The sequence below is a fragment of the Gopherus evgoodei genome, chromosome 4, assembly GCF_007399415.2.
Source record: "Gopherus evgoodei ecotype Sinaloan lineage chromosome 4, rGopEvg1_v1.p, whole genome shotgun sequence".
NCBI classification, from domain to species: Eukaryota; Metazoa; Chordata; order Testudines; family Testudinidae; genus Gopherus; species Gopherus evgoodei.
The window spans coordinates 95064068-95084916 of NC_044325.1; the positions used below are offsets into that span (position 1 = coordinate 95064068).

At 42.9% G+C, this 20849-nt stretch overlaps 1 protein-coding gene across 1 annotated transcript in view; it reads right to left on the minus strand.

The window, feature by feature from the left end:
- Nucleotides 1-20849, minus strand: part of DCDC1 (doublecortin domain containing 1) — a 426134-nt gene that overhangs the window by 79191 nt on the left and 326094 nt on the right. Inside the window, 2 exon segments of the mRNA XM_030562124.1 lie at nucleotides 1604-1785; nucleotides 4927-5050. Of these exon segments, the coding sequence (XP_030417984.1) occupies nucleotides 1604-1785; nucleotides 4927-5050 (306 nt within the window).

Consider the following 20849-nt stretch of genomic DNA (forward strand, 5'->3'; position numbering starts at 1 on the left):
ATCAAATGTTCTAAAAACCTCAAAAAGAAAGGTCAAAAGGTAACATCTTTGCTAACAATATGAGAAACAATGTATTTAACTTATTCTTTATATCAAAGCTTTTAAATGAGTTATGAATTACTATCCTTTTGTCATATAAAATGAAAATAGAAATTATGTTCTTTTTACCAAATATAATTGGTATTGTTTCAAGACATTTTATTCATATACATATTAGAAAGCAAAGATATTTTTTCAGTATTTTCCTAAAAAGCGTTTTAAAATAACTATTTCAGCGCTAAACAATCATTTGAATAGCTGACTGCAGATTTTCATGACACAAGACTTATACAACTACATCCAACAAAGATGTGGTCATCATGAAATCACTTGTTATGTCAGAGAATTAATTGTTTCATGACAAAGTAAATGTCAACAAAGGTAACTATCTCATGATAAATACTGGTAACTCTTCCCCCCCCCCCGACATTTTTATCAATACTCCCCCACGCTTTCAAATTTCCTCTGCCATTCTGGTTTCATCTCAAATGATGATCCAGAGAAAACCCTTCAGTATGGACTTCTATTCATTCATTCTCCACTTTTCTCACTACTACTGGATAGAATCACTATCATGTGGTCTTGGTCTTAACTTTGATAAGATAGCAAGACAAAGGTAGTTTGTCTGTTTTTCCAGAAGATATGGAAAAGCAAACACAGCCTTTCATTTCTAGATTACTGCTTCAAATCTAGTTGTTCAGGAGCCTATTCTACATGAAATGCATTGAAGGTTTCAGTTAATTTCCAAGCTAATCGATGTCAACATACTAAAAAATACTTTCACAATGTGTGTCCTGGTAGCTGTTGAGATGGAGAGGTCAAATATTTCATAGGTTACATGCCAGAGCTAGCCTCTACAATTCCTAGAGGTGGTTTTACTAGGTCAGGATAGAAACACATGAGCCAGATTTTCAGCTGTTTGTCACTCAGTGTAACTCTTCTGATATCGATGAACCTATGCCAATTGACAGAAGCAGACGCTGTCATCTATTAGTGTGAGGTGGAGAATCTTGCTGTGTCGCTTTCCATAACCTACCCATTTCAGGCCAAATAGAGGATTCTGATCTCCATGATTTTAAACAGTGCTACCTAGTCAGTCATAAAGCAGGAAGTTCTAAAACACCAGTGTGGCTTGCATCTTCCCAGATAACGAATGCATAAGCTCAATCTTGCATTCTGGCTTCAATAAAAAGAAGCTGCTAATAAACTTGGGTCTCCCTGCACAGCAGCATAATGTACTGTCAGCAACAGACTTTGAGCAAGCAGGCCTTTGACAATTTAAGGTCACACATCATAGGTTAATGACCAAAGAAGAATTCTCAGCATAAATTAGTCTGAATTAATTAATAAATAGTGCGTTAATTTTTTCTTTACTATTTCAAAGTAAGAAAAGTAGTTGTTTTGGGAGACTGTACTGTTACTTTTGTATAAATTCTTGGTTAAATTATTAGTAACACATTGTAAAGTTATTCTAAGTGGAGATATACGCAAGTTAAAGTGAACCATATGTCTTAAGAAATTATTTACTTTATGACATTATTAAAATAAATTGCTATTTCCTTACTGTCTGTTTAGCATATTTGTAACATCAGGTCCAATGATGGTGATAGCCTTGCTTTTGTCTCTGTCTCCATTGTGCAAAGCTCTCAGTCTCATAGGTATGTACCAATCTGACTTTTTGCCAGCTGGTTTCTTAAGTGAAGGGCTGTTTGGAACCAGCAATCCCTCAATTGGCCAGTCAAAATCCTTTAAATAAAATAGCAAAACATTAATTGAGTTTAATACATGTAATTGAGTTTAATCCAGCAAGAATTTTGTTATTTTGGTTTTTATATTGTTACACAAACCATTTAAATGTTTTTAAAGTTAACCTTAGTAAAGTTCTTTGATGGCTGAGGTATAAGAACCTCATAGATGTGGAAAGACAGACAAAATTAAATATTTCCAAAAGCACTTATGCAGCTATGGAGTTCTGGCTTCTCAATCTTGGAAGGGAAAAAATGACAAAATCCTCAGAGTTCTCAGTGGAACAAAGAAAAGGAGAAAGAATGCTGGAGTATGTCAATAGTCTGAATCAGATGCCCTTTATCAGTATATAATAAACCTCAGACATGAATGACCAAAGCTTCTCTGTAGTTTGGGAAGGAGGGATTGTGTTAAAGTAGGATTTTTTATTATTTTTCCACCATATAGAACACATCTTAATAACTATGGTCCTGATCTTGTAAACACGTATGAAAGTAACTTTCTTACTGTGAGTAGTCCCATTAGGTTGTAATAGTTAAATTAAGCACATATGAAAGTCTCTTCAGCATCAGGGCCTATACTATTTCATGGAAAACCTCCATGTGATTGCACAGTATCCTTGTAACAACTACAACAATCACTTCAATGAGAAAGTATTATTAGGAAAATGTCTAAGAATAAGTGTTTTTCCCCTTTATTAATCACACTGTCTCCTTTTGATCTTCACTTCCTCTCCCCCTCTCACATTATTTTGTTCCTACTTTTCCTCTTTCATCTCCTGGATATGCTGCCCAGCTACCTATTTCCCTCTTCCCCTGGATATTCCTTTCAATTTCCATTACTGACACCTGATTTCTCTCTGATGGGCAGCTCCTGACTGATTGTTGGTGCTCAGGAGTGCCATACTTGAGAGATTCTGCCAAAGGGCAGGTTGCTAAGTTGTCTCTCCTCTTTGTTTCCAGTTACTTCTTGGGGCATCCAGACTTTTTTCCCCCCAATTAAGAGCCTAGACACCTGAGGAAGCAAAGCTATAAAAAACAAGCAAGAGGAACCAGCACCATGTGATCTGTCTGATGTCTGCAGATCTCCAGTGGCCACAGACTACAATTTGAGCGCAGCATGCACCTCAAGGCGGGGAAGAAGAGGGAGGCCTTTTCTGGACTAGCAGTATCAGCTGAGTTGGTGGGGTTCAATAAGTCATTGATCCTTGTGCAGCTGAGGTGGGGAGGTTATATAAACCCTGCCCCTCCAACCTGACCTCCCGCTCATGCTTCATTAGCAGTTGCAAAGAGTTGGCAGAGAAGCCTGCCATGGTTACATGGCTATGCAGGGCTGGGGGTCCCAAGAGATTCCATCTGAGATCACCCCAGGATTATAATAGAGGGCAACAGTGGCAGGCAGCAGCAGGACTCCAAGATCATGCTGTTGAATTAATTACCGGAGGAAGGAGGAGGTCCAGGAGGTCCCACACAGGTCAAGAGTTGACAAAGGGCCAGTGTTATCTTGATTAATTTGAGATTAGGGCCACCAAATGAGGACTTTGGAGATGATACAACGAAAGAGCAACAAAGAGTCAATCGTTACAGGAACATAAGTACAGTGCATCAAGTTAATGTTGCTAGAGCATACTTAGCTGCTGGAATGCCATATTTTTAGTACTTGATCTCACAATTTAATGCTGCATTCTCTATTTTTTGGCATTTCATTTCCTACCTAATTTACTTTTTTTTAAGGAAAAGATATATCCCTTCCCAGGCCATAACCTGCTGGGCGTTACTGAACTAGGAATCGGTACTATATATAGTTCACCAGTTCCACTAGATATATATATATTGAACTGTTTTAATACAGTAGAAATACTGCCTTTCATTAAGAACAGATGCCTCATCTTTAATTTTTTGATTGGTAAATACTGTGAATATTGTAGATTTAAAAAAAAAAAATCTGTTTGAAATCTAATAAAGTTCTGAATAATTTAGTCTATAAATACCTTCCCCTGTCTTCAAAGTTCCCTTTGCTAGTCTAGGATTTAAATCCTGATTTTCATATATTTATAATAGAGGGGATGGAATCTTCAACTTTTGCTTTGTCAATATTAATACATTTGTACCAAATTCATGAGAGTCACTGGTGGCTAACAGCGCTCTGCAGCCTGACAGATAATGTTCACTTAGAGGAACGGACAACTTTCATTTTAATTCCTGATGAAGTTTATTTTTCATCAACAAAAAACAATCTGCTATGTCTAGGTCCAGTATGGCTGAATATTGTTACATTTAGGGTCCAGTTCTACCACAGTAAGTCATTCTAAGTAGTACCTTACTCCATAACTAGACACATTGATTTACGTTTTACAGGTGGCAGAACTGGGCCTTTGTTTGTTTTTCAAAACAACCAACCAAACAAAAAATGCTGCTATCATTTAAAATAACTGAATACCAATAAAACCAGCTAAAGTTTAAAAAATTTAAAGTACATACACCTCTATCCCAATATAATGCTGTCCTCGGGAGCCAAAAAATCTTACTGTGTTATAGGTGAAACCGCGTTATATTGAACTTGCTTTGATCCGCTGGAGTACGCAGCCCCGCCCTCCCGGAACGCTGCTTCACCGCGTTATATCCGAATTCGTGTTATATCGGGTCGCATTATATAAGGGTAGAGGTGTACTATAGATCTGAAGTATGACCTAAGGAATAATCTCTAGGAGAAAAATTCAGCCTTGTGCAATGTCCCTTTTACTGCCAGCCACTGTTTGACTCAAAGGTGAGTATTGCTACAATCAATCATGAAAATATAAAAGCCAAAAGAAAAAATAAAGTAAATATTACCTTTTCTATGAAAAGCTAAACATTGAATTGCACATTGCCATGGATACTGTGTTCTATTAAAGTATTGGTGTTTCAGAATTAAAGACTGGCAGAACAAATCTTAAAGTTCCATTCAGTTTGCAATAATTTATTACAACAACAGACATTTTTTGCACTAGCACCAGCATCTGTTTTCATTTATTCTTTTCCAAAAGGTGAAATTTGCATGGCGTGCTTGGCCAGTATATCACATCTGTTCAGCTTCAGTGGATATTTAGCAAACTAAACAAACTACTCCATATGTTGTGATTTCTTGAATGCATTAAATTACCTCATTAAGTTCTCCATTTGGAAGGATAGGCCACATATATGTCAGCTTATTCCACAGCGGATTCTCCACTTTGGAATGTTTCCACTGACCTGGTTTAGTTGTCCCTTCATGCTTTATAGCCCATCTGAAAAAAAATGAAGTTGAATCTCTTTTTTTAGAATTACATTTCCAAATGTGAATAATTCTTGAGCAGTTTAATTACAACTTTCTCTCCAGAGGTGGTGCAGAGCAAAATCCTAGATATGGTTTGCACAGCCAACCTCTTCAGATGGGTGAGCTAACACCTTGGAGCAGAAACCTCCTGAACCTGGAGGTTTGAAATCCACCTCTCAATCTGAACTTCCTCAAATCTTGGAACATTCAGATTTGACCCACGCCAGAGATAGATTTTTGAGCTTTGCAACTGGGCCACGATCCCGCAATTGACTGTGTACAGTTGCATTCAGTTGCAGGATCAATGCCTGGAATTCTCATGTGAGTTTTGATCCTTCTCTTTGAATAGTTCCTTGAGAATACATAATGTTGAGAGTGATGGAATGCACACCATGTTAGCCATTAAAGCAGTTTTCATACTGTGCCTAGTTACATACCACATTGAAGTAAGCGATAAGTAGCTATGAGTTGTAAGGTTAAAATGCCATTAACGACTATCTACATGCATCAGAATGTAATGTAATTACGGTGCTCATATAAAAAGAGAAAAAATCAAAGCATAATCCTTTATAAATATACAAATATAGGCCCCAGTATAGAAAGGGCTTAAGCACCTGCTTATCGACAAATGTGCTTAAGTCTCACCAATTTGACTTATGCATATACTTAAATTTAAGAATACACTTCAATAACTCTCTGAATAGAGATGCTCTCCTGAATTTCAGCCATAATATCCAATATATTGTCCAACATCTTAACATAAAACTTCCTTTGGTTTACTTGCATTCCAGATTCCAGGTTTATTAAAATGATGGAAGATTTTGATTTATAATCTTGATTATTCATTCTGAACAGAATCCTTAGAATAGAAACTAAGTATATATTTTTTTTTCTTAGTAATTTGTATTTTGTATGGGGCGGTAGCTGCCAGGGTCAGTAAGAAGTTTTCTTGCGTTCCATGAATTTCTGCACGTCCTTACAGGTTGTGAATCCTCATTGTTTTCCTCTTCTTCTTTGTAACATAATGCGGATTTCCTAAAATCCCCTCTTTTATATTTCTGAATATCATAACATCTTCCAAAAAGAATATTGTTTATCTGTGATTTCCAGCACACAGACTCTACATTTCAAAAGGAGCTGTTAGAAAGAATTAGTGGAATAAACAGAATGGGAATCAGGCCCTCCTGTGGGTTTAACTGGGACTGCTGGTTAAAACCGAGGCCACTGAGATTAAAATGTACCCATGGATTACTTGCAAATGAAATGACAGAAAAATAATAAAAGCAATTTCAGCTAGTAAATTTCAAAGAACAACATAAGAGGATCATGTATACTTGTTACACAAGCTTACATAACCATCATATTTGATATTTTCTCAAAGCTCCATGACAAAGATTGAAATGTGGCAATGCAGAGCAAATGTTCTATGGCAGGGTAGGCAACCTATGGCACGTGTGCCGAAGGTGGCACACAAGCTGATTTTCAGTAGCACTCACATTGCCCAGGTCCTGGCCACTGCTCTGGGGGGCTCTGCATTTTAATTTAATTTTAAATGAAGCTTCTTAAACATTTTGAAACCTTATTTACTTTACATACAACAATAGTTTAGTTATATATTAAAGACTTATAGAAAGAAACCTTTTAAAAGGGTTAAAATGTATTACTGGCACGCGAAACCTTAAATTAGAGTGAATAAATGAAGACTCGGCACATCACTTCTGAAAGGTTGCCGACCCCTGTTCTATGGCTACAGAAGAGCTGGAAGACATCAGACCCTGCATAGAAGCAGCTGAAGCCCTTGTACAATTTCACTCCAAAAAATACTGGCTACATTTACATTTGTGCAGCGCTGGGAGTTACAGCTGTGTTCGTACAGCTGTGTAGGGACAGCGCTGCAGTGTGGCCACACTGACAGCTACCAGCGCTGCAGTGTGGCCACATTTGCAGCATTTGCAGCGCTGTTGGGAGTGGTGCATTGTGGGCAGCTATCCCACAGAGCACCTCGTCCCATTTTGGCGCTGTGGGTTGTGGGGAAGGGGATGGAAGGATGCGGGTCATTCTGCTTCCTGTCCCAACGCCCCGTGGTGCATCGCTACAGATCCCAGCAGTTTGGCGCTATTGTGAGTCTGCAGTGCGATTTCTGTTAGAAATGGAGCCCGAGCTGCTGAGGACCTTGCTGATGAATGTTGCCAGCACATCACGCTTGGCAGTTGAGCTATTCCTTCAGCTCCAAAGTGACAGTGAGGAGTCAGATGATGATATTGATTTGCCTGACATGCAAGACACTAAATTGCTTGTGGCAGTAACGGACGTGCTCAGCATCGTGGAACGCTGCCTTTGGGCTCGGGAAACAAGCACTGAGTGGTGGGATCACATCGTCCTGCAAGTCTGGGGTGATGAGCAGTGGCTGCAGAACTTTTGGATAAGAAAAGCCACTTTCATGGGACTGTGCGAGGAGCTCGCCCTCACCCTGCGGCGCAAGGACACGAGATTGAAAGCTGCCCTGCCAGTGGAAAAGCGGGCGGCTACTGCAATCTGGAAGATGGCAACTCCAGACAGCTACCGATCAGTCGCGAACCAGTTTGGAGTGGGAAAGTCGACCGTTGGAATAGGGTTGATGCAAGTTTGCAGAGCCATTAATCGCATCCTGCTAAGAAAAACCATGACTCTGGGGAACGTGCAGGACATTGTGGATGGCTTTGTACAAATGGGTTTCCCTAACTGTGGAGGGGCGATAGATGGGACGCATATTCCTTTTCTGGCACCACCCCACCTGGCATCCGAGTACATTAATCGGAAGGGGGTATTTCTCTATGGTTCGCCAAGTACTTGTGGATTACCGTGGGCGTTTCACTGACATTTACTCAGGATGGCCTGGAAAGGTGCATGATGCACGCATCTTTTGGAACAGTGGCCTGTTCAGGAAGCTGCAGGCCGGGACTTTTTTCCCAGACCGCAAGGTCACAGTCGGGGATGTCGAAATGCCCATTGTGATCCTTGGAGACCCCACTTACCCCTTAATGCCATGGCTCATGAAACCATATACAGGGAAGCTTGACAGGAGCAAGGACCGGTTCAACTACAGGCTGAGCCGGTGCAGAATGACTGTGGAGTGTGCTTTCGGCCATTTAAAGGGATGCTGGAGGTGTCTTTATGGGAAGCTAGACTTCAGGGAAAGCAGCATCCCCGCTGTTATATCCGCGTGCTGTACCCTCCATAATATTTGTGAAGGGAAGGGTGAAACATTCAGTGAGGAATGGACCTCCAAGGTTCAACGCCTAGAGGCTGAATTTGCACAGCCAGAGAGCAGGGCTACTAGAGAGGCCCAGCACAGGGCTTCCAGGATTAGGAATGCCTTAAGGGAGCAATTTGAGGCTGAAAGCAAACAGTAATGTTTGGTGCCTTGCACGGGTGTGAAGTGCAGTGGTTACAATGATTTGCAGTGCCTGTTTTTCCCTTGGGGTACAATATTTTTCACTTTCTGCAATAATAAAAAATGTTTTAAAGGCCAAGAAATCATTTATTCAAAATACAGTACATAAAAGGGCAGGGGGTTTGGGTGCTGAACTGTACATTCAGAGGTTTGAATATGTCCTGCCTGGATTGCTGTGCAATGCCTGCTGCACTTCAGGATTAATATGCTGCATGGTGATGGGGGTTGAGTGCATAGGGTAAGGGTCGTAGTTCTCAGGGCTGGTAGGTGAACGTACAGGTGTTGGGGGCAGCTGGTGGTGGTAAGAACCAGGCTGCTGGAGAAAGAGGTTTTGAGCAAACACTGGGGCACAAGGGAGAGAGCTTTGGGGGTGGGGGGTTAGCACGATACTGATCTGCCTGCATGGCTACGAGAGACTGCATACAGTCCGTTTGGTGCACCAGGAGGCTTATCAGCTGCTTTGTGCTTTTCTTGGTAGCCAATTCCTTTCTCCTGCTTTGTGTTTCCCTCCACTGATGAATTTTCTCTCTCCAGTTCTGCAGCCTCTTATTCTCTCTGGCATACTGATTCATAACTGCTTTCACCAAATCTTCTTTGCGTTTCCTTGGTTTACGCCTCAAGTTCTGTAGTTTTTCAGCAGGCTGTGATAGGGCCGGAGGATTCAAGGACACTTAAAAAAAACAGAAATAGAAACAATGAATACAGAGGCTGCATTGTTTATTATCACAGTGAAGGAGTTTGTAGACTATTTGCAGCATCATTTACACATAGCAAACATAGCACAGACAGGCCACAGCAGCGAAGACATGGTGAGTAATGGGGTGAGTGTTTCTGCCGCAACTCACCTGGGAGGGGAGCTGCTTGAGTCAGGGCTCACTGTTGTTTCTGTGCATTGGGGAAAGCAGAGAGCAGCTGGGGGGACCTGTACTGAACACCACCCCCACAATTGCCACAGCAGTTACTCCTCTGGGAAGGGGAGCTGCTTGAGTCAGGGCTCACTGGGGTTTCCATCCATTGGGGAAAGCAGAGAGCAGCTGGGGGGAAAGTGCACTGAACACCATCCCCACAATTGCCACAGCAGTTACTCCTCTGTGAAGGGGAGCTGCTTGAGTCAGGGCTCACTGGGGTTTCTGTGTATTGGGGAAAGCAGAAAGCAGCTGGGGGGAAAGTGCACTGAACACCACCCCCACAATTGCCACAGCAGTTACTCCTCTGGGAAGGGGAGCTGCTTGAGTCAGGGCTCACTGGGGTTTCCATCCATTGGGGAAAGCAGAGAGCAGCTGGGGGGAAAGTGCACTGAACACCACCCCCACAATTGCCACAGCAGTTACTCCTCTGGGAAGGGGAGCTGCTTGAGTCAGGGCTCACTGGGGTTTCTGTGCATTGGGGAAAGCAGAGAGCAGCTGGGGGGAAAGTGCACTGAACACCACCCCCACAATTGCCACAGCAGTTACTCCTCTGGGAAGGGGAGCTGCTTGAGTCAGGGCTCACTGGGGTTTCTGTGCATTGGGGAAAGCAGAGAGCAGCTGGGGGGGACCTGCACTGAACACTATTCCTACATTTTCAACAGGATTTTCTACTGCCAGATATACCCCTGCTGCGTGTTACCTGGGAGGAGAGGGAGGGTCTTCTACAGCAATGTGGATTCCACCCTGTTTCCTATGCAGCTTACCTGTGCACAGCAATGGTCCCCCCACCCCTCGCGGCACAGTGGCGCGGAAGCGTTAGCCTGATTGGGACAAGGACCACAGTGGCTCTCTCTATAAACCTGCGCAAGCGCATTGCCCACACTCTGGCTGAAACTTTTGAAGAGATTACCGAGGCCGGTTACCAAGACATGATAGACCAAATCAATGGGCTATTCCACATCTAGGCATGCATGCATGCAGCCATAACCCCCCCCTCCTCCTCTCCCAAAACATTTCCATCCTTAAACTAAAAGCTGCTTACCAGGAACCTGCTCCTCTGCTTCTTCTTCACCAACAAGTTCCAGCTGCTGCGACTGGCTAGCTTCCCCCTGGCTTGAGAAGAGCTCCTGGCTGCATGCCTCCTGGGACTCCGGGGTGTCTCCCTCCACCCCAGTAGCCTCACTCTCAGCTTCCTCTACACCCTCCCCCTCTTCTCCCTGCTCTGAACTCTCCATCGTGGTCCTCGAATTGGCAGTGGGGTCACTCCCAAGTATGCCATCCAGCTCCTTGTAAAAATGGCAGGTCATGGGGGCAGCTCCTGAGCGGCAGTTTCCCTCACGGGCTTTGCAATAGGCACCCCACAGCTCCTTTACTTTAACCCTGCACTGCAAAGCGTCCCGTTCATGGCCCCTTTGCAGCATAGACTTTGATTTCTGCCCATAGATATCATAATTTCTACAGCTGGAGCGCAGCTGTGACTGCACAGCTTCCTCACCCCAAACACTGATGAGGTCCTGCAGCTCGCAAGTGTTCCATGCTGGGGCTTGTTTGGGGCGTGGAGGCATGGTCAGTGATTGATTGATTGATTGCACTCCACACCTGGCTGAGCAAACAGGAAGGGGATTTTTAAAATTCCCAGGGCATTTAAAGGGTGGGTCACCTGAGCGCAGGGCAGTGGAGTGCGAAACGAAATGCAGAGTGGCTGAAAAGGTATGCTGGGATACCTCCTAATACCCTGGAGGCCAATAAAAGCGCTTTTGCTGGCCACACGATGACCAGCACTGCATCACCAGCGCTGGAATCGTTACACCCCAAGCAGACCAGGTGTACAGCCAGCGCTGCAGCCAGGGAGTTGCAGTGCTGGCTGTGCTTTGCAAGTGTGGACACAGAGTGAGTTGCAGCACTGTAACCCCATCATCAGCACTGCAACTCTCCAGTGTAGCCAAGCCCTGAATATTTGCAGACATGCTCTGCTTATTGCCATTTTGGTTTTCCAAAACTGAGAAATCTCGTAATTCCTGAATGCAGTTTTTTTCATATTTGGCTACCACTTGTAAGTCAGAGCAACTGGAAATAACAGAAAATTCACTCAGGAAATGGGTTTGGTTTTGGTTTTGGTTTCGTAAGGACCAACCAAGAATAGAGTGAACTTGTTCCATTATGTTTGCAAACACTATAGGAGAAGTGGATGCTGCAAAAATGTGTAGGGTCCCAGTTAATCAGTACACAAAAGCTGAACCTTTAAGAACTTACTTGTCTATTTCTAAGAAAAATTAAGAATGAGCAGAGAAGTGATCTTAGTTCAGTACTATACATACTCTCTGGAATCGATTCTCTACTCAAGGTATATACATCATTGCCATGGAGAAGAGTTTATACTGTGCATACAGTATATACAGCATATGAAAAAATTCAGTTGGTATAATATATACAGGGTTAGATCGCCATTGCCTTGCACCTTTTATAGTCATTAACATCAGTATCAAGTGGCTGTAAAATGTCACCAACTCATAATAGTGGAGTTTCATACCCACTTGACACTGATGTTAATGACTACAGAAGGTGCAGGGCAACCGAGAAGCAGGCCCACCAAATTTTAGCATACAGCATATGAATTTAAGCTTGTATTATGCATATATAGAGACTTTGGATAGAAAATGTACACAATTTACTAAATATACTGTAGATGTTAGTGTGATGGATGTGGAGCTGCTCTGTAATAATTTGTGAATACTGTATTTTAACCTGGTTATTAGGATGTCTACTGCATTAAGATATTGGTTTAGGAGAGAGATAAGGTGGATGAGGGAATATCTTTTATTGGACCATCTTCTGTTAGTGAAAGAGACAAGCTTTTGACTACATAGAGTTCTTCAGGTCTAGGAAAGAAAACCAGTGTGTCATATTGGGAAAAGATTGTTAAGCATAAGATGTACCGCCTTGTAATGGACCATTCAAAAAGAAGTGGCCCATTAACATCTCTGTAGTCACAGAACAAAGGAGGGTTAGTGGGTTACAGATTGTTGTAAAGAGACATAAAACCAGTACCTCTACTGAGTCCATGATCTTCAGTGTCTAGCAAAGTTATGAATTTAAGTTCCTAAGCTCATCTTTGTGAAAGGTTCCTTTGAGGATGAAGACTGAGAGGTCAATATAGAGTGATCATTTTGTAAAAAGTGTTTGCCCACAGGTGACATGGTGTTTTTATCTTTTATCATTTTTATGTGTGAGCATAGTGATTGTCTATGTGAGCATAGTAATTTTATGCTGTAAAGAAGTGGTGTGGTCCCCCGCCGCCCCAGGGAGGGATGAGCCCGGCTAAACCCCTCTACATATCCACATAGTTGTTGTTGGGGTATTCAGTGCATTAGATGAGATACATCACATGTTGTGATAGGCATGTGAAAGAGCCCTGGATCTTAAAAGACGTGTTGTGGGGCTTATTGATCGCTGTAGCAGAGGAGATATCTCTGCAGGTTGTGCATCTGTTGTTCTGGCACAGTGTAGTGCCACATTGAGCTGGTGTGTGGGGAGCTTGCTTCTGACTCAGGAAGGTTGGGAGGCTGTTTGAAAGCCAAAAGAGGCGGTTTGGGAAAGATTTTTTTCAGGATGTGGTCCCCATCAAATATAGATTGTAACTGTTTAATGATGTCCTGTACAGGTTTCAATGTAGGGTGGTAGGTGACAACTAGGGTGGTACTGTCAGTGGGGGCTTTTTTTCTGTACAGCAGCAGGTTCTCTTGGGGTATTTGGGTGGCCTATTCCGTGATGTGATCCACTTCTCTGGTGGAGTGTCCTTGTTTGGTGAAGGAGGTTTTAAGTGTGTTAAAGTATGTATTTTGGACTTTCCATATTCTGTGGTATCTGAGTGCCTGTCTGTAGATAACAGATTTCTTGGTGTGTGGGGTGGTTACTGGATCTGTGAAGGTAAGTGTGGTGATCCATGGAGTTCTTGTATATAGTTGTCTGCTCCATAGTTGAAGCTGATCATGGTGTCAAGGAAGCTGATGCTAATGTGGGAGCATTCTACACAGAGTTTGATAGATGGGTAGTGGTTGTTGAAGTTGTGGCAGAAATCTATGAGGGAGTTTAGTTCATTTGTCCAGAGAATGAAAATATCATTGATGTATGTCAGCTATATCATTGGTTTTATGGTGCATTTTTCCTGAAATCCTTCCCAAAATTTAATAGCAGTTTGTAAGGAAAATTTTACAGGAACAAGAAGGGGAAAGAGGTGCAGCTAGTCCTGTAATTGTGTCAGTTAAGCAGTACACTAATGCATGTGTGTTATAGTGATAACCCTTTTTAAGTAGTATATATGTTTGGTATTATGATATATAACAAACCAATGGTTCCAAAAGTGGGGTCCCCAGACTCTTGGGGGTATGGTTTATACAGGTATCTGTCCCTTGAGCCAGGGCCAAATTATGCCAGACAGGGTTCCAGCACTTTTGCCAGATGGAGGATGCCATTTGTTCTCAACACAGTCCTCGACACAGAGGACTCCACACAGAGTTACCTCACATGTACCATGTGTGAGAGGTCATGCTGGCACCGGCATTCCTATGCTCAGAGGGTGGGGATGGGCTGTTCTGATAGTATCCGAAATGACAGGGGTCCGGGACACTTAGTAAGATGCCAAAGGGACTCCTGGGGAAAAAAGCTTGGGAACCACTGTAAAAAAACATTAAAAATTGTATTCTAAAAATGCTCAAAGTATGCCTTTTAAAAATACAGACATTTACAACATAAATTTTTCTTCTTCTCTTGGCCCATTGAACCTATCTCTTATAACACACAGAGTACAGGGCCAAATTCTGCTACACTTGTTTATGCTAAATAGTTCCTCGTTCTGCAAGCTGTCCCACTGAAATTGATGGGGATATTTTTGGGGTAAGGTAGTACTCAGTGTAAGTAAGGCTGGCAGAGTCTGGCCCAGAATTATGTTACTCCTGGGGGAATTCTGCGCCAAAAAATTAAAAATTCTGCACACAATATTTTAAAATTCTGAAAAATTCTGTAAATTTTATATGTTAATAAATAAATATGGCTCCAGTATGGCAGTGGGGAGTATACGCCATTGGCTGCATTGAAGTGGGAGGTCACCCTGAAGCCTCCACCTTCCCCGCTATGGGGACTCAGCAGTGAGGCTGCACTTGACCCTGACACAGTACAAGAGCTGCACCTTCACCAAAAACACCCCAGAGCCCTGCCCCTCTGCACAAGTTGCACCAGGTGTGGTGGGTAGGCTCAGCCCAGCAGGATCCAAGTGTGGAGGGGCTTAGTGTGGGGGGATTGAGGAGTGGGGGAAGAGGTTTCCATGTGGGGCAATCTGGGTATGGGCAGGTCAGTGGGAGATCTGGATGCATAGGGGCTCATTGAGGGGTTCTGGGTGCAGGGGAAATGGGACTCTGCAGGGGATCCAGGTGAAGGTGGTTGGGACCTAGCCAGGAGCTCTGGGGGTGGGGAGATGGGGCTCGGTGAGAGGGTCTGGGTGTGGGGACTTGATGGAGTGAGGGTCCAGGTGTAGCTGGTGGGGCATCAGTGGGGTGGAGGTCTGGGAGTGGGGGGCTCATTAGAGGGATCCAGATGTAGGAGGGGGTAGGGCTTCTCAACGTGAGGGTTTGATAGGCCGGCTTAACGGGGGAGCCACAGCTGCTGCTGAGGGGATGCTGCATACCGGGCTACCACTTCCCCTTGAGATTCCCCTACCCCCTTTTATTCTTCCTCCCCAACCCTCCCTCCCTCACTTCCACATTCCCCTCCCCTGCCCTGTTCCACCCCCTTCCTTCCTCACTTCCTCTTCCCCCTCATCTTCTTTCTCTCATTCTCACCTCTTACCCAGCCCCACCACGGGCACTCACTGTTGCACAAAAAACAGGAAGGCTCCCAGCACACAGAAGGGAAACATGACTGGCACTAGGACCCAGGAGGTGGCGTTCAGCTGCAGAGTCAGGGCAGCCCAGAAGCAGCCTTGCAGAAGCCTCTACACTTGCAGAAATGGGGTGGGGGAGGCAGTGGCACGTAACCCCATGTGCACCCCCCATGCCTCACCACTATTTGGAGGGGGAAATCCCCCCCCGAAAATGTGCCTGTGGTCGCCCCCCTGACTAATACCCCCCGCGCAGCTTCCCTTTGCTTCCCTGCCATTTTCTATAGGGAAGCACAGGAATTCTGCGGGACGGGGGGGGGGGGGGTCCTGCGGGTGCGCAGTCATGCAGAATCCCCTCAGGAGTAATATTATGTGAAAAGATCTGTGAATAAACCTACCAACACAGATAAAAGTGGATTTGTGGAAAATGACAGCTTTGATGGTTTTTCCTCATTATTATTATTATATCATCTTTTCTACCAGGAAGGAAGATGGTTTTACACATAAAACTACTATTGTGCCCACCAAAAAACAACACAATGTTTAGGCTTTCTAAGCCCTTCAGTACTTTAGTTTGACAAAACAAGGGAGACTGCTGGGAGATATACCTCAATGCACTACAAATCCATTCAAGGGTGTCCAACAGTCAATAAGACTCCACAAGATGCCTGACTAATCCTCAAAGGGGGACAAGGTAAAAACTGAGGATGATTATCAGTGTGGTGCATAGGGGCAGCAGTTTGCCTTCATGCTATTACACGTAGGATTAGGTCCAAACTAATGCCAATTAAGTTGTGAGCCCAGGACTAAAGTGGGACAAATAATGCATAGGACTTTGTGCATGCTTTCTGCACCGGAGTAAATTTCATCTTGAGAGAATTTTCTGCTAGACAGGCCTGCCAGGATTGTCTCAAATAGTTTTTCTGCTAGGTGGGGGAGTTACTGAGGGCAAGACTGAATTTTCACATTTTTTTTAAAAACCTGAATTCAAGTGCAAAGAATTCGCTAAATGAAATCAGAGAATTTGGTAGAATCCTGCATGTCAAGTATTTTCTTGTTTGAAAACCTTTGCAGTAGAAACTCCACAGGATGGAATTTCAGACTAATTTCTTAGGACTAGCCTGTGCACTGCCACTAGGGCTTCCCCTGGCACACAGCAGTACCTATAAGGTACTACAAATCCATTAATATTTTTATTTTGTGGATTTAAGAATTATCCTTAATTTTTTTTTAAATGTACAGCTTTATTTTCACTCTATTCCTAATAGTGCTGGAAATAGAGAAGAAAGAAAACATGTCACTGACATACTCTTGAGGCCAAGGCTCTTTTGGATTCAATAGCATATCCATGGGTCTATGATGATTCTGCCAGGTTTTGTATATTATTGTTAATGAACATTCACAGCATTCACCAAAAGGTCTTTGCAGAAACTGCTATTAGGCTGCCAAATTTCAGCACAGTGTGAATTTTTATAGCCAAGTTATAAACCCCTGAAAATTGTGATTTTATACATGAAAAGCTGACAGATCCTCAACTGCAGTGGCATTAATGGATGCAACTGTAATGACTGTATATGTGCATAAAATAAATTATATCCTTACAGCCTTTCACATGTTTGTAGTATCACTTATCACTGAGGGATTTGAAAGTCATATAATTCCCCGAAAACACCACTAGGTGGAGGCAGTGATTCATAAAATGCCTCCTGACAGACAATTTTCTAGATGCTGCACTGCAGTTACTTCCAGTTAACATAATTTAATATCCCTGTTCAGTGTATTACTGATGCAATTGTGTGGGTTATTTTTTCAGTAGATGCCTCACAGAAAGTAAAATAAAACTATTCATGCGCTCAATAACTAGCAAATCTCTCGCTCGCTCTCTCCCTCCAGCACAGACACAGAGCTCAAAGCAAGTTTAAAGACAAAGTATCAGAAGTTTAACCCCAGACTTGATATATGTGTTAAGAATATTAATTACGGAAAAAAGAGAAGAGAAGGCACATCACTTACACTTTCATTTGAAGCTACGAGACAGCCTGATCTATGTTTTTAAATCTTCAGTTGTTGAGATTTTACTACTTTGCTAGCAAAATTATACCCAATCTTTTTTCCAAACCAGATTTGCCTTATCTGTTCATTTATTTTCTCCTGGTGAAGTCAATAAGGGCTTACATGTGCAGGACTGGGCCTTAGGTGGTATGTCTGGCTGTCCTTACTACAGAGCCATGTCCATTAAATGGCAACAGATCCAGTCTTCTATGCTGTCAGTCATGAGTAATGACTGATATCATAGGTCCTGTCCCTCTGCTCCCCCCTCAAAACAAATTCTTTTGGACTCTTTAAATGACGATGTAGCAATATAATATTTAAGGTGGAAAATCACTAAAAAAGTGTAAAGGAAAGGTCACACGAACAGGGAGAGCCAAGTTGTAAGATATTTTGGCCTAAACTTTCAAAGTGACTAGTGATTTAGGATGCCACAGTTTTTGAGTGCTTTGTCTGAGATACCATATGTGAGCCTAGTTAGCAGAGACTAGTTGTACAGCACAATCTGAAAACCTGACCTCTTTTCTGAGTGTTCACATTACAATACCTTAAAACTCAAGCACCTCATAATGAGTCACTTCTGATAATTTAGGCCTTTGTCTAAGAGAAAAGAAATGAACAAATAAGCAGACCTGTAATTCTTCTTCACTGAAGGTCACCGTCTGACAACATTCCCAGTCCAGGGATTCAACTCTCTACTTCACGTTATATTGCAAGTGAGCAAGTCCCACTACCTGGGATTGCACATCACACTCTAGATTAGTTGCTATCCTTGAAACTTTGCAGTGAGTTCATGGTTTAACAAGATGAAACAGCCCTCCAAAGAAATAAATAAAATGCATCAATAAAAATGACTGAAATATAAGAACTGTCTCTAAAAGTAATAGCAAAACAAAGGGGTAAAAATGATCACCCCTTCAACATTGACACCACCCAAACTCTCCAAGTTGGGGGGTGGATGAATGAAGAATTATAGGAGCACTCCTAAACGATGGTCTGAAATGGACTGATTGTGGGTGTGAACCTGCCACCAAAAGACAGCACAATACTGTAAACTATTCAAAATGCTTTCCTCTGCCTCCAAGCATAATTTATGTCTTGCTTGAGTTCAGCTTCAATAAACTGTTCTTCATCTATGAGCTGATCTCCTCCAAGCAATGGGCTACCTTGGTGGTAAATATGTGATGAAGGATAAATAGAGCATGTTGTGTGTCATCTTCAGATTGCTGGCACCTGAGTCCACGTCATCTTAGCTGTTCACCTAGTGGCTGCATGCAGATGTTGAATAGAACCAGAGAGAGAATTAATCCTGGTGGGACTCCACGAATAAGAGTCTAATGTTGGATGTGCAGTTTCTTATCACTATTCTTTAGGTATGTTCCTCCAGGAAAGACTCAAACCATTTTACTACATTCCCCTGCCACCTCTCTCAGGAGAACATTATCTCATGGTCAACAGTATCAAATGTTCCAGAGATGTCCAGGAGGATAAGAATGGATGTTTGCCCTCCATCCATTGACAGTAGCAGATGATCCATCACTGCTTGTGACAGAGTGCTGAGAACTCTGGTCACTGTTAGTGCAATTAGTCTCCCCAAAGAAGGGACTGACTGAGGGAAGCTGGGGCTAATTAATAGATCAGGCTGAGCTGGAGGACCTAAGAAGCTAGTTAATCCATTAACTGGAAGAATAGAAAGGTACATGGAAAGGAAGTCCAAGGGGTAATGTGAGAGAGAAAGAGAGAGCAAGTCAGAGAGGTTAGCAAGGCCAGGGTAAAGAGAGATTTCTGGGTGGAGAGATCTCCTCTCTCTGGCAAAAGGGGATGATGTTTGTGAACGGAGTTGCTGAGGGGGACTGTAAAGAAGTGGTGGCTGAGATAGCATAAATAAACTACACATCAGGGTTTACATACTGAAGGCATTAGAGCTATTTGTATGAGAAAACAGGAGCAGAGAGCTGTTCCCTGTCACAATGCCACTGTAGAAGTTTCAGTTCCATGTCTTGCTTGTTTAGGATGGGTCAATGACATTTGCTTCAGTTAGATAAGCCTGTAGGTGGTCTCTGACTAGTTTCTCTATAAGCTTTCTCAGGAGCAGAAAGTTTGAGAGGCAGTTGTCTAGTACCGATGTATCCAGTGTGGGTTTCTTCAGTGACAGTTTCACTATTGCTTGTACGAAGGAGGAAGGCAAGATATCTTCCTTGAATGATGCATTAGCTGTTTAAGTGATGAGTGGCATCAGTTGCTCATGATTCTCTTTCATCAGCCAGGAAAGGCGTGGGTTAGATTCACGGGTCTTGGGTCAGGACTTCATGAGGCTGTCTAGTACTTTCTTAGGAGTGTATGTACTGAACTACAGGAATGCAGTGGGGCTGTTTGTTGGCTGTTTTAGATGGAGTGGATCCGTCTAGAGAATGCGCATGATCTTTTCAGTGAAGTAGGATGATAGCTCTTCACAGCACTTGGGCAGGGTTCTGTAGTAGGCTGTCGGCCAGGGGTCGACAACCTTTCAGAAGTGCTGTGCAGAGTCTTCATTTATTCACTCTCATTTAAGGTTTTGCGTGCCAGTAATACAGTTTAATGTTTTTAGAAGGTCTCTTTCTATAAGTCTATAATATATAACTAAACTATTGTTGTATGTAAAGTAAATACGGTTTTTAAAATGTTTAAGAAGCTTCATTTAAAATTAAATTAAAATGCAGAGCCCCCCAGAATGGTGGCCAGGACCCGTGCAGTGTGAGTGCCACTGAAAATCAGCTTGCGTGCCACCTTCGGCACATGTGCCATAGGTTGCCTAGTCCTGCTGTAGGCACTCTGAACCAATTAAGTGGTTTACCACCACGAGTAGCTCCTTAGAGCAAGATCTGGCAGCTTCAATGGAGGCTGATGAGAAGGTTCTTTTGTCCTATAATACAGCCTCACTTTAGGCTGGGAGAAATTTTTTATGTTTTAAACTGTTCCAGCCTTTGTTTTCTGCCTTCAGTGTTTGAGTTTCTGAACCTCTCTCTTCATCTGGGGTAGGGTGTGAGAAAACCCAGGTGACCTTTATGGGCAATGGGGACGAATGGGCTGTATGGGAGCCAGTGAGTTGAAGACTGAGACTAGGGTAAAATGATAATGATTCACCAGAACGATTCCATCCTGTGGGAGGAGTGCTGCAGTCTTTTAGCATACTTCAAATTTGAGTCTGAGTGTCTTCATGATCAAATCAGGGTCATGGGTTTTTTCTTGTTGCATGGGAAGTGGCAGTGCTGACCACTGCTTTAGTGAGGTGATGGTCTGTCCAAGTCACTGGCTGGATTGTGATGTCCTAGATATTGACATCTAATCCAAAAACCAGTCCAAGGTGAGACCAGCTGTGTGGGTTAGGCCAGGGATGATCTGTGAAAGTCCTAGGGAGGAAAGTGATGAGATGAGTTTGGTAGTTTGTTTGTTTGTTTTTGCATATATGGCCTTGTCAACATGAATGCTGAAGTCTTTGAGGATCATAAATCTGGGATATTTCACCACC